This window comes from Thunnus maccoyii, chromosome 14, assembly GCF_910596095.1.
Source record: "Thunnus maccoyii chromosome 14, fThuMac1.1, whole genome shotgun sequence".
NCBI classification, from domain to species: domain Eukaryota; kingdom Metazoa; phylum Chordata; class Actinopteri; order Scombriformes; family Scombridae; genus Thunnus; species Thunnus maccoyii.
Window position 1 is genome coordinate 13,876,324 of NC_056546.1, and position 12,101 is coordinate 13,888,424.

General features: G+C 39.4%; 2 protein-coding genes across 2 annotated transcripts; one reads left to right on the forward strand and one right to left on the reverse strand.

The window, feature by feature from the left end:
• The first annotated feature begins 983 nt into the window (after positions 1-983).
• Positions 984-5,667, forward strand: LOC121912077 (glutathione S-transferase omega-1-like). The gene is made up of 6 exons (XM_042434140.1): positions 984-1,127; positions 3,354-3,462; positions 3,581-3,803; positions 3,901-4,002; positions 4,269-4,375; positions 5,200-5,667. Exons 1-6 carry the CDS (start codon positions 1,100-1,102, stop codon positions 5,348-5,350), a joined length of 720 nt encoding a protein of 239 aa, XP_042290074.1. The 5' UTR covers positions 984-1,099; the 3' UTR covers positions 5,351-5,667.
• A 126-nt stretch (positions 5,668-5,793) lies between these two features.
• Positions 5,794-10,201, reverse strand: LOC121912076 (inositol 1,4,5-trisphosphate receptor interacting protein). Its single transcript, XM_042434139.1, has 2 exons — positions 10,063-10,201; positions 5,794-8,166 (listed from the first exon to the last, which is right to left on the reverse strand). Exon 2 carries the CDS (start codon positions 8,107-8,109, stop codon positions 6,496-6,498), a length of 1,614 nt encoding a protein of 537 aa, XP_042290073.1. The 5' UTR covers positions 8,110-8,166; positions 10,063-10,201; the 3' UTR covers positions 5,794-6,495.
• Positions 10,202-12,101: the final 1,900 nt, after the last annotated feature.

Genomic DNA, 12,101 nt, shown 5'->3' on the forward strand with positions numbered 1-12,101 from the left:
TGCTGCCCTCAGATGTTTAGGAAGGCTGTTCCACAAGTGTGGTGCTGCAGAGCAAAAGGCTTGGTCCCCCATGGTGCAACGCTTAGTACTGGGGGCCCCAGGAGCAAACTGCTGGCATATCTGAGGGTGCGGGAGGAGGTTTGTGGTGTCATCAGTTCCTGTAGGTAGGGAGGCGCATGTCCATTGATGGATTTGTAGGTGAGTAGCAGGACTTTGTAGTAAATCCTGAAGGAGACAGGGAGCCAGTGCAATCAAAACAGAATTGGTGTTATATGTTTGTGTTTTTGCACTCTCATCAGGATCCTGGCAGCGCCGTTCTGAATGCACTGGAGCTTCTGGATGGTCCTGCCAGGGATCCCTGTGAAGAGCACACTGCAGTAGTGACTTAGGAGGGAAGGGGGATGTCCTGACTGTCAAAAGTGAGATGAGGTATGGGGGATGACTGAATCTGGTGTAGAGTGCCAATAAGGAGAGCTTCATTCTTGCTGCTGTTTAACTGGGGGAATCTTGTGCTCATCCAGTCCTTTATCTCCTTGGATTTGGGGTCCAGAGTTTCCTGAGGATTTCCTCAATGTGGCTCTGATCTGACGCCAGTAAAATGGAGTAGAGACGACAAGCTCCTAGACAGAGGGTTGATGACAGGAGGAGGCAGAGAGGAATCAGAAAGCGCATATTGTTGACCTTGGCTCTGAAAAAGTTAGTGAAGCTGTTACATTGCTCTTCTGTAGCCTCAATTGGGGAGAATGACTGTGACTTCAGGAGATGATTCATGGTGGAAAAAGATTTTAGGGTTGCCAGGATTATTACTAATAGGTTGGAGTAGGACTGTGACCGAGCATCTTTAAGGTGCTACTTTGTTTGGTGGTACTTAATTTCCTCTTTTTGTTCTTTAAACTTAATATGTTACTGTTGTTTGAGTTTGAGTGTTGTCAATAAAGTTGCGGGAAAAAAGAAAGGCTGTCCGACACGCCCACCCCGGAAGTAAGGTACAACTTAAAACAGCTGAGCTACAAAGCATTTCTGTTGACAGTGCGCTCCTTCTTGGTCGTTTGCAAACCCTCTCCGGTTTTTTACTGGGAATTCATCCTCTAGTGTAAACATGGCTACTGAAAAGTGTTTCGCCAAAGGTAAGGCATTCGGCAATTACTCTTTTTCTCGTTTTTGGCAGCAAGTTAGCTTTGATTAGACTGCGGTGAAGTCAGTCGCAGTTTAGATTTTGATGCGCGTCTTTTCGTTTTATTACAGTAGGGGTGGTAGACGCACTAGCTGAAGATAATTCTCACAATGTATTACATAATAAAAACAAAATTACATTACACATCCTATACTGTATTAAATAAGTATTTTTTAGAAGGTGACGTCACCAAATAAGCCCTAATGGAGTAAAAACCAGCAAAGTTCCTTTTCTGAGAATCCCAATGTATTTCTGCTCACAATGTTCTGCACTGAGTCTAATTAAAAGAAAAAAAAAGATCAAATTTAAAGTCAAAGTGAAAATTAAAGGAAAAGGAAAAGGGAAATCCCCTCAAAAGAAAAATTACAATACAACAAATTGACTAAGTCTTAAAGTTTGGTCCTTTTTTCCCTTTTCCTTAGATATTTGCTAAAAAATTCAATTTAACGTGAATCTTGCTCACTGTGACTCTGAATAAAACCATAGAACACTTCAAATCATTTTGTTGTACAGTTTTGGAGAAAAGTAAAGGGAAAGTCCCTCAAAAGTCATGTCAGTGTTTTATCATATCGTCTTTAGTGATGTCGCCTTTCGAAAATATTTTCTTACATATATAGTGTGTGTGAGTGTTGTCATTCCGCTTTTATTTATCTAAAATGTGAGAATTTATTGCAATTTGCTTTTTTTTCTGTGAGCCTTCTTTGTTGTTTTTGGCCGCTTTCAGCATCCGTACCGTAATATATAGAATAGACAAAATTTAGTGTGGGTTTTCGCAAACGACCGCTCACTTGACCGATTAGCAAACACGTTTTCACTTCCTAAAATCTGCCAAGGTTTATACATTGTCCCATTCCCTGCCGAATGCATTGCTTTACATTTAAACATAAGGCAAATGTGAGATATTTAACTTGACATGCAGCTAGGTGTTTGCCCTCTCATTCATTTCTTACTCTCTGACCTGCAGTATCTGATCTGTGCGGTCTGTCCCGTTGCGAAATGCGGAACCAATGATTGAAGCGATATTTTTTGCAAAGTCATTCGTTGTGTAACATGACTCGCCCAGTTAATAAAGCTATCCTGAAAAGTTTGATGGATTAAAAAAGTCAAATACAGTGGTTTATTGCAAACTGTGATATCCACTACTACTTAAACCTACTCTACTTTTACGAAAAATCACTCTGGTAACAGTTTATAATAATGGTACAAATCATTAAGTAATGCTTAACTAATGCTGACTCATGATGATGATGATTTAATGCATGATTTAAGGAATGCAGGATATATCAGGAATTTAGTCACAGCTACTTCATACATTGTATAAAGTTACTGTGTAACTTCTATGTTCTATGTACTTCTATGAAGCAGATCAGTATTATTCTCTTACAATATAGCAGATATAAAAGCTTTGTTTTGTGTAAAATCAAACTGGTAGTCAGATTCAAACATCTACATGTTGTGACATGACTCAAAGGTCTTTGTGCCACATTTACTGGCAACACTAGAGGGATTTATTGTACATGATCACGCTGTGGCATGCTTCAGTTATTACCCACCTTCTCATTCAAGTGAATGGGAAGGTGTAACCATATTTTCATTGGTGCTGTAAATGATCTGTACCCTTTGTTATAAACTGTTGCAAATATACTTAGTGTGAAAGTTACTGGAGTTACTTATTAGAAAAGAACATATGGTCTCTCATGTGACTCATAAAGGCTGAAAGGATAGTGTTCAAACTGATTGACAGCTGTGCAAAATATAGGCAACTGAGATCCTTCACTTAACTCAAAGTTGTAATACCACAATGTAAAAAGAGGATTTTTTTAAGTAAAGGTTCTGCATTTCTAAGTTTTACTACTACAGCATTTGAGTAAATATGCTTTTTTTTTTGTTCACAAATGTTTTAATTAGAAAAGTTGAAATTCACAAATAAAATACCTGAAGAAAAGAAGTAAAGCCAGCAAATTCAATTGTGATTTGACAAAATTGAAAGTGAATGTAAGTAAATGTGAAGCACAAGACCTAAATTTATTTAAGTCAGTAAGTAAAGCTACATGGATGCTGTAAAAGGAGTGAATGTAATCAACCATCAACTAAAAGTGCTTTAGTGGCAGCAAATATAAATCAACATGCTCGCCCAGTTGCACTTTGTAACATGTGGAAATTGCAAATATTTTTTCAGGAAGTACTGCACCCGCTCCAGTGCCCAAAGGCCACATCAGACTTTACAGCATGAGGTTCTGCCCCTTCGCCCAGAGGACCCGATTGGTGCTGAATGCCAAAGGAATCAAGTAAACACAAGTTTTATGATCCTTTGTTATTTTATGCTGTACATTACCCATACTGAATCAAGAAATTCCTTTAAATATGCTTTGAATAAATTTGAACAACCTGTTATTTCCTCATCAGGCATGACACCATCAACATTAACCTGAAAGACAAACCTGACTGGTTCCTTGAGAAGAATCCACTTGGTCTTGTCCCAACACTGGAGACACCTGCTGGTGAGGTAGTGTATGAGTCTCCCATCACATGTGAATATCTGGATGAAGTTTACCCTGAGAAGAAGCTGCTTCCTTCCAGCCCGTTTGGTAAAGCTCAACAAAAGATGATGCTGGAGCATTTTTCCAAGGTATCTTATGATAAGACTTTCATCCAAATCCTGGGGTTTTGTCTTGTAAAGTTTACACCCATCATTAAATAATCATATGAATTGCTGTTTTTGGCAGATAACGCCGTACTTCTACAAGATCCCAATGGGCAGGAAGAATGGCGAGGATGTTTCAGGACTGGAAGCTGAACTGAAAGAGAAGTTTACCAAATTAAATGAGGTAAGTTGCTAAATTGAGTTTCATTTGAGCGCTCTGGTTTTTTTACACATTCACCAGATGTGTCGTTTAGTTGATTGTAAAGTCAAATCTGTCCCTAGGAGTGAGTGTGACTCTATGAATTGTAATAAGTGGTCAAAGATAATGAGTGAAGTTATTTTATTTGTGAGATTATCATCCACTTCTTTCTTTAATGAATGTGCGTGATTATTTTCCAGTGTTGTAAGAAATTTTATACAAGGCGGATGACAGTAGCAATTATTTTTCAGGACCTGGTTAATAAGAAGACCAAGTTCTTTGGTGGTGACTCTATCACGATGATCGACTACATGATGTGGCCATGGTTCGAGAGACTGGAGATCTTCGAACTGAAGCAGTGAGTAATCTCTCAGGGCTTTTATAAATAAATACATTTTATTCATGGAAGACTTCCAAGATACTCAATGTCACCTCTCTGAGGAGCAAAAAGTACAAATATTAGGTGCAGTACAAAAGTAAGACCAGTACAATAAAGAGAACATCGGAGCACACTGTTTTCCATTCCTTCCTTTCCTCACCTCCTCTCCTCGGGTCTTACTCCCTCCCACCTGAGATGCAAGCGGAAGAGGCAAGGAAGAGACACGAGGAGAGAAAAGTTGAGGCAACAGGCATTTAACAAAATGAGACATCCTTGCTTTGGAGCAGTCATGTCAATTAAATATGACTTATGGCACAGCTGCATCATCTGTCCATGGTTTTGTTATAGCCTACCACTATATTTTATGATCTCTGTCGAATGAGCATAACAGTGTTCATGACAACTAACATATTTACTTTTAATTCAAATCACAACGTGGCATAATGTGACAAGAATGTAAAGATGTCACACATTGTCATTTTTTATTTAAAACACACACACTGCAAATGGTTGTATATTCCAACTGTGTCACGCCTCTTTTATACGTCACGGCACGAGTGCCAAGAAGACTTCCACAAGGGATACACCTGTGTATCCTTGCTCATAGCTCCCCCGGCAAGCCTCCTCTTTCCTCGAGATGCATTTTAGGAATTGAGACATCCTTAAACATGACACACTGAGATCGATTTCCAAGTCAAAGGCAGGAGGACGGAGGAGAGAGAGGAGACGAGGAGGCACAAAATAGAGAAATGAGAAGAGCCCTGAGTCTTTGGTGAATGATTTGTTTCCTTTTGTCTTTTCAGCATCCTAGATCACACGCCTGAGCTGAAGAAGTGGTCAGAGAGCATGTTAGTGGATCCTGCTGTCAAAGCCACCATGCACAGCATGGACACCTACAAGGCCTTCTACAAGAGTTACGTCGATGGGAAACCCAACTATGACTACGGCCTGTAGAGAGCAGTGACCAAAACCTTTAGCCGTCCAATGTTTGTTTATATTCATGTTCTTGGTCATTATTATTCTGGAGTTAAGTCCATTTTCCAAACTTTGATGTAATAGGAAATTTTACTTTAGCAAGTACCATGATGAGTTAAGATTAACAGATTAACAGTCAACCTGTTTTATTGGCCATTTAGCACTTATTATAGTATTGAGGGGAAAATATGAGATCGACATTATGGGAATGAGGTACAGTAACAGTATTTGTCGTATATGTGTAAGGTGTTTTCAACGATCTGCACTTTTTCTAATAAAAACTGTAGTTGAAATTATGCTGGCATGAATCATAGTTTTCTGTCTGTGTTACAATACACAAAACTACATTATGTTTTCCCTCTTGGCTTGATATGGTGGTTCCGTTTGATAAACTGTAACAAAAAGTTGACATCGACACAGCGGAAATCTAAAAAGGTCAAATGTGCTTTTTAATGAGCAATAAAAAAATAAGAGAGTAGAACTGAACATTACAAAGTAATAGCTGCCATCAGATTTGCAACAGTATGAATGAAAACAAACAACAGTGCAATACTGTTCAGTAAAGGATTCCTGTATAGACTGGCTTAATATGAGGTATTCCTGTTACCCATTTCCCCAATATGAAAAAGTGTCTTTTTCATGTGAATGGTGAAATTATGATCCGTAAACGACTTGTTGCTAATTCTTGTAGATTTGATAAGTGCTCCTCCAGGTTGTGCTTCTAAAACAAGCATCATGACTTGTAAGATTCAGGAACAGTCCTTCAAAATGATTTTTGAAAAAATATCCATACACCGGTATATGATATGCCTGTCAAATATTGTAAGATATGCACCGTTTTGCTACTAGATTTTACAAAGCAGAGCAAACTTTACATGAACTCTGTTGCAAAGCTGAACAAATATAATGTATTGACTGGATATTAATACACTGGCTATCTTGTGTCTTGTTTAAGAAAGCAGCTAGAGCAAAACTACTACATATCTAGATAATCAGCCATAAGCAAAATAACGGTTTTATGTGCACCTTCCTGTGTATCAGGTGCAACTATCAGTAACATTATTTCTAGTAACAGAATATGTACAGAACTGCTAGTGCTATAAATAAGTCAATGTGGTCAATGCTTACAGACTTTCATCTAGGCTGTGGTGTACTCCTCCATTTAACAATAGAGGTGTGTACTCTTGTATGAGCACAGTTGAATTTCTCAACATCTCCTGGAAATGTCTGACTGTTGTTGCATAAAGGTCCCTCTGCAACACCAGCGACCTGAACAGATTGATGGGCTCTGCTTTACGAACTATCTCAGGAACGTGGAGCTCGTTTGGCACTTTGCTGTTCCCGATCAGAACGTGATGCAGTCTCTTCTCCTCGAGGCTCCTCTGCATGAAGCTGAGCACATCCCGAAGCCTGCGTTCAACACTCTCAATGCCCCACAACGAGGGCTTTTTACTCAGCAACAGGTGCAACAGAGCAGTCTTAAAGTGATAGTTAGTCAGAGCACTTTTTCCTGTGAGCCCTGTCTGCTTTCTGTGTAGGAAAGTAACAATCTGAAGGCAGTGCAAGTGACAGGAATTTTGTGGTAGGCGTTTAGCGAAATGTTTCAGCAAATTCCTTTCATAGACAGCAAAAGAGAGGGGCCAGTATGGGTCTGGAGGGCTGCCGCAATCTGATGGAAAGTGTGAAACAAAATAAGCATCTGTATCCTCTAGCTGAACAACTGGTATGATGTTCATCACAATGACCTTCCCTGAACGGAATCTGATCTTCAAAGCACCGGCGGCATCCAGGTTGCGAAAAGTGACCTCAAAGTCATATTTGTGAGAGATGCGTCCCCACGCTTTGGTTACGGAGATCTGAAACCACTTCATGACTTGATCTTTGGCCAAGTAAGGTGTGTTCTTGGAGCACAGCAGCTCATCAGGGCTGCGGTCCACCATGAGCGCGTCATTTCTACTATGCAACAGACAAAGCATGTCCTCCCCAAGGTTAGCAGAGCCACAGAGACAGCCCCCCTCATTCTCCCCAAACCTGGTCACCTTTATCATGCCACAACCCTGCATGTCTGGAGGAATGTCGCTGGACGGACTGCACCACAGATTGAATTGGAAGGAGAACGGATCCGGAGGTGAGAAAGGCACAATGAGGTCGCACATCAGAGGCTTGCACACCTTCCAAGACTCGAACATGCTTCCAATCCCGACAAAGTCCCCAACTTCCATGTCTGCCTCCCTGTCACAAACGCTCCTCAGCGATTCAAGCAAATCATCAGCAAAACCCTCAACAAACTCTCTGACCCTCCAGTTTTCATGGGCTGAAATGTAGGTGGATTTGTCACAGAAGTTGCTCAGAATATCCTTGTCTAGTACCATTGTGCTTGGGCTGACGGATTCACTCTCTGAAAATATGTCTTCATCATCAACTGGCCGGATTTCTGTGTCAGCAGAGTCCGCCCTGCACATCTCAATGGTGAAGAATATGACGAAGGAAAAAGCACTCCAGAAGTACCAACTGTAACCTTCCTCCAACCTAGTTTCTTCCTGGTTCGAGTCCAACTCTGACAGCTCCTTCTCCAGCTTGGCTTGCTCCATTTCCAGCCTCTCCTCGTGCTCACGCATGCGAGTCATCAGCTCCTCGTCCTGGTCTGGAAGTGTGGTGTTCTCTTGGGGAAAGAGCAAGGGATGGTTTAATATGGCAGCCGCCACCACCACACACACTCGTGCGATGGCCCCCTGCATCTTCGGCTAGTCTCTACCATTCACGTTTAAGCACCTTGAAGACGTCCAGCTCAAATCCTGAAACAAAAAACACAGTCGTTTTATTGAGAACAAAAAGTGGATTCAAAACAAAAATGAGCACTCGTGTACTAAATTAAAATGATGAAAATCATGATATGTACTGTACATATATATAAAAATAATCCTTTTATTTTTGAAAAAGTACTCCACCCATCGGGGGAAAGCACAGATTGTACCTCTAAATATAGAGGCAGTGGGCTGAGTGACGCACTCGTCCAGTATCAGACTGTGCAACATGGGAGGAAGGAAGATTGAGCTCTTTAGAAGAGTGTCGCCCTTCTCTGATAACCCTATTTAGTTACCAACATTGTGCCTGCTAACATTTACATCCTGTTAACATTTTATCCGAAATAAAAATGAGAAACTACTCCCTTTCTGGAGAATGTCCAAATGAAGTTTGTAAACTAGAAATTGAGCTTCTACTGTAAGTGAAACTATGTTTCAGAAAACACTGACATTATCATCTTCTTTCCTGAATGTCATCAGATCAACGAGTAATGCAATAAATTGTACCTAAGAGGAAATTACATAAGACTGTTGCTTATGTTCTGAGCTTTTAGGGGAATTTAAAGAGACAACTGCACTTTCAAATGCTCTATTGGGGATGGACTCATTTACTTAAACTATTAGTAAGACAATATAATGTAAAATCAAGAGCTAAAAGTGCTCTGAAGGGGACTTCCTTAAATACGAGAAACAAGAAATGACAGTAGGAAGTACATGAATCATGATCACATAGCAAGATCATGACATTATGAACTATTCTGTCAGGTATGAGCTTTGAAATGACAGCAGTAATGGCAGCCCAGTAATAGCAGAGCATGTGAGACCACTGAGCCAAGGGAAACTTCCCATGAATTGCTCAAGTTGGATGTTTTCCAACATTTACATGGCTCAGTTCATCCAAACAAACAAATCAAGTGAGACAGAGGTCTGTACGGCAGTTCATCGAAAATTATCTGAGATCCATCTATTGTTACACAACATGGCTGCTATAGTCAACAATTAAAAAGACTGAATCCTTGTTCTCTACTCTCTTTTCCCCCATAAAAGATCAAACTCAAAACAGAACATTGACTGAAGTGGTGTCTGAAGTACTAATACACTTTATTACAGTAAGAGTACAAGTACTGTTACGTAAAACTACTAAGTATGCAGAATGACAGCTTTCTGAGTGTTATCTATAAACAAGTACGCAGCATTTTAATGTTGCAGCTGCCTAATTTACATAGTGTTTGGTATCTCAGTCTATAAGCTACAAATGCATCATAATTTATAAGCTAATCATATGTTTTGTGGGATCAATCTTAATCTTCAGAGCAAAAGTTCACTTTCTCCTGTGAGAAACAGTGAACGAGTATAAAAGTGTAGTAGTCAAGTAAAGAACAAGTACTTCAAACTTGCACATGAGTAAATGTACTTAATTCTTACCCTTAATCACTGCTGATAATGAGCTTAAATTGTTTGGAAAAACAGAGTACAACCAAACTTTCCCACAATGCCACGACTGTAGTAACAAAGTGGTGTAGTTACATTGCCAAGGGTTACCTCCTCAGTTGTCTTAGCAACAAAATAGTGGCCCACTCATCACGGAAATATGGTGGCAGTAATTGGCACAAACATTATTCCAGACTCATGAGTCACTTAACAGCCTGGTGTCAGACTACTAACGCTGCTTTATAGGATGCTATGTGAAGATTTGAAGCAAACAACGGCAAGCTGACAAAAATGTTCCCGAAAGCATAACAAGACAAAGCAGCATTGCATCATTTGGACAACATAATTGCATGTTTAGCAGCTTGGACTCGCTCTGCGTCGATTTACAAGTCTATAAAGCCAAGTTTAGAAGATATATGTTGTAAAAACAAAAAAGAAAAAAGTTGATAAACCTACCTTTGCTCTGCTCTCTGGTTGCCTGCATGATGATAGACCTCATGTGGCGGGCTCTCCTGCTTCATGAACTCCTGCGAACATCCTGCCAACATCGAGGGAACAGTTTCACAGCTTTTTTCTTACACATTTCCTGAAAGTGAGCTCCACCCATATAATGAGACACCGCCCAGCTTCCCCTTATTCAACCAAATAGGGAGTGTAAGCTGTGAGGGGGCCAGGGTTTTGGTTTTATTCATCAGTGGTGTGCACAATGAAAATATTTTACCCATCTCATTCACTATTATAGCTTTAATTTGTCTTGATAAAAGTAGATTATTACAGTCTATTTGCAGATTAAGAATTTAAAAACAAAATATATGGTCAGTTTATAGAGATATATTGTTATGTACTCTTGACTACCCAGCATTAGAAAATGTAAAAGTACACCAACTCATTCTGCAGAAAAAGGCCCCTCTTTTCCAAGAGCGACTTGGCCAAGAGAGCCGCATAAACCTTGTTACAACAATAAACACAAACAATACAAACAGACAAAAGAGTGAAGACAATATCCAGTTAATATGCGATACAAGGTCAAGGGCAAAAATCCAGTTATGATGCATAAACAGATACAATTTTCTAAAACAATTTCAGTGAAAATTTAGCAGCAATCACACTTACCAAAAATACTAAGATAATGTATTAGAATGTTAATACTGATGAATCAGTACTACTTTCTTATTTAGTACAATGTTTCTTTCTGAAATGTAGTGGAGTAAATAGTATAAAGTAGCATAAACCTCAGAAATGTACTTAAGTACAGTACTTGAGTAAATTAATCCTACCAGCTTTTCATTGCATTGACTGCTTCTCTTTGACATTTCTGATTATGGTTCACAGGAAATTACGTCTCACAGACTGGAGGATACACTAATACACACTCATCTTCCTCCTTTCATTTTCTAGAAGAAGAAGTTTTCCTCTTTCATTTGCATTGCTACATGTTGTTTCCTGTGAGGCTGAAAGCTGTGCATGTGTTTTAACAGAAGTAGTCTACTAGTTGTAGACATTATGATTTTATCTTTCCACAGATGCTTCAGTATTGTCACAACTAATGTTCAAAGTGTACATTTCACACTGCAAAATGCCAGTGTGAAGTGCATATTTAATGCAGTTTTTTTTTTTTACATAGTTTTATATTGATGATTAGTTGATGATGATTGTTCTCCTGGTCTAGAAAATGAATAGCTGTTAAACTCTAAAAACTGTAACCTTATCAGCCAGTGGACTGATCACATGTAAATATTAGTTTGTGATGTAAAACAAATAGGCTTCACTTAAAGTCTCTTTTGAACTTAATTATTAAATTGAATAGTAAAAGTTGGGCCTTGATGTAGGTCAAAGGTCAGCCTACATTGAAACAGCTCAGCTAATTTGTAATGACATAAAATATAACAGCATGCTTAGTGGTAAGAAATAAAGCATATAAAGTATTAGTTTTACTGACTACATTTTTCCTGTTTCATGTGGGCCACGTGGTTGCTGCTATAACACAGTTTGTACCATCCGTTTGAACAGCTATCAGTGACAAGTAACATTTTGCATCCACATGGTGGCGCTTCATGTATGAGCAAGACGAGACCAAGAGTACAAGAGAGTTGGAGACACAGTAGAGGTGCCGCTTGAACACAACTCATCACTCATAATGCTGCACTCAGAATCACAACGACAATGACAACTTTGACCTTTGGAAGCAGAAAGCCACTGACTTACAGACACAGCACACATTAACATAGTTTCATTCATTGAGAGATACTGTTACATTAACTCTGAAAACCATACGTCGATAATAACCTTAAACAAACCCCTTTTCAAATTGATAAAGTAGAGAAGGGCCTTTCTTTTTTTTAAATATTATTTTCAGTTTTTTGTGCAGACATATAAACCACACAAAAATCAATGCCCAAAACCCAACTTAAACATACACACACATGCACTCACTCACACACACACACACACACACACACACACACACACACACACACACACACACACACACACAC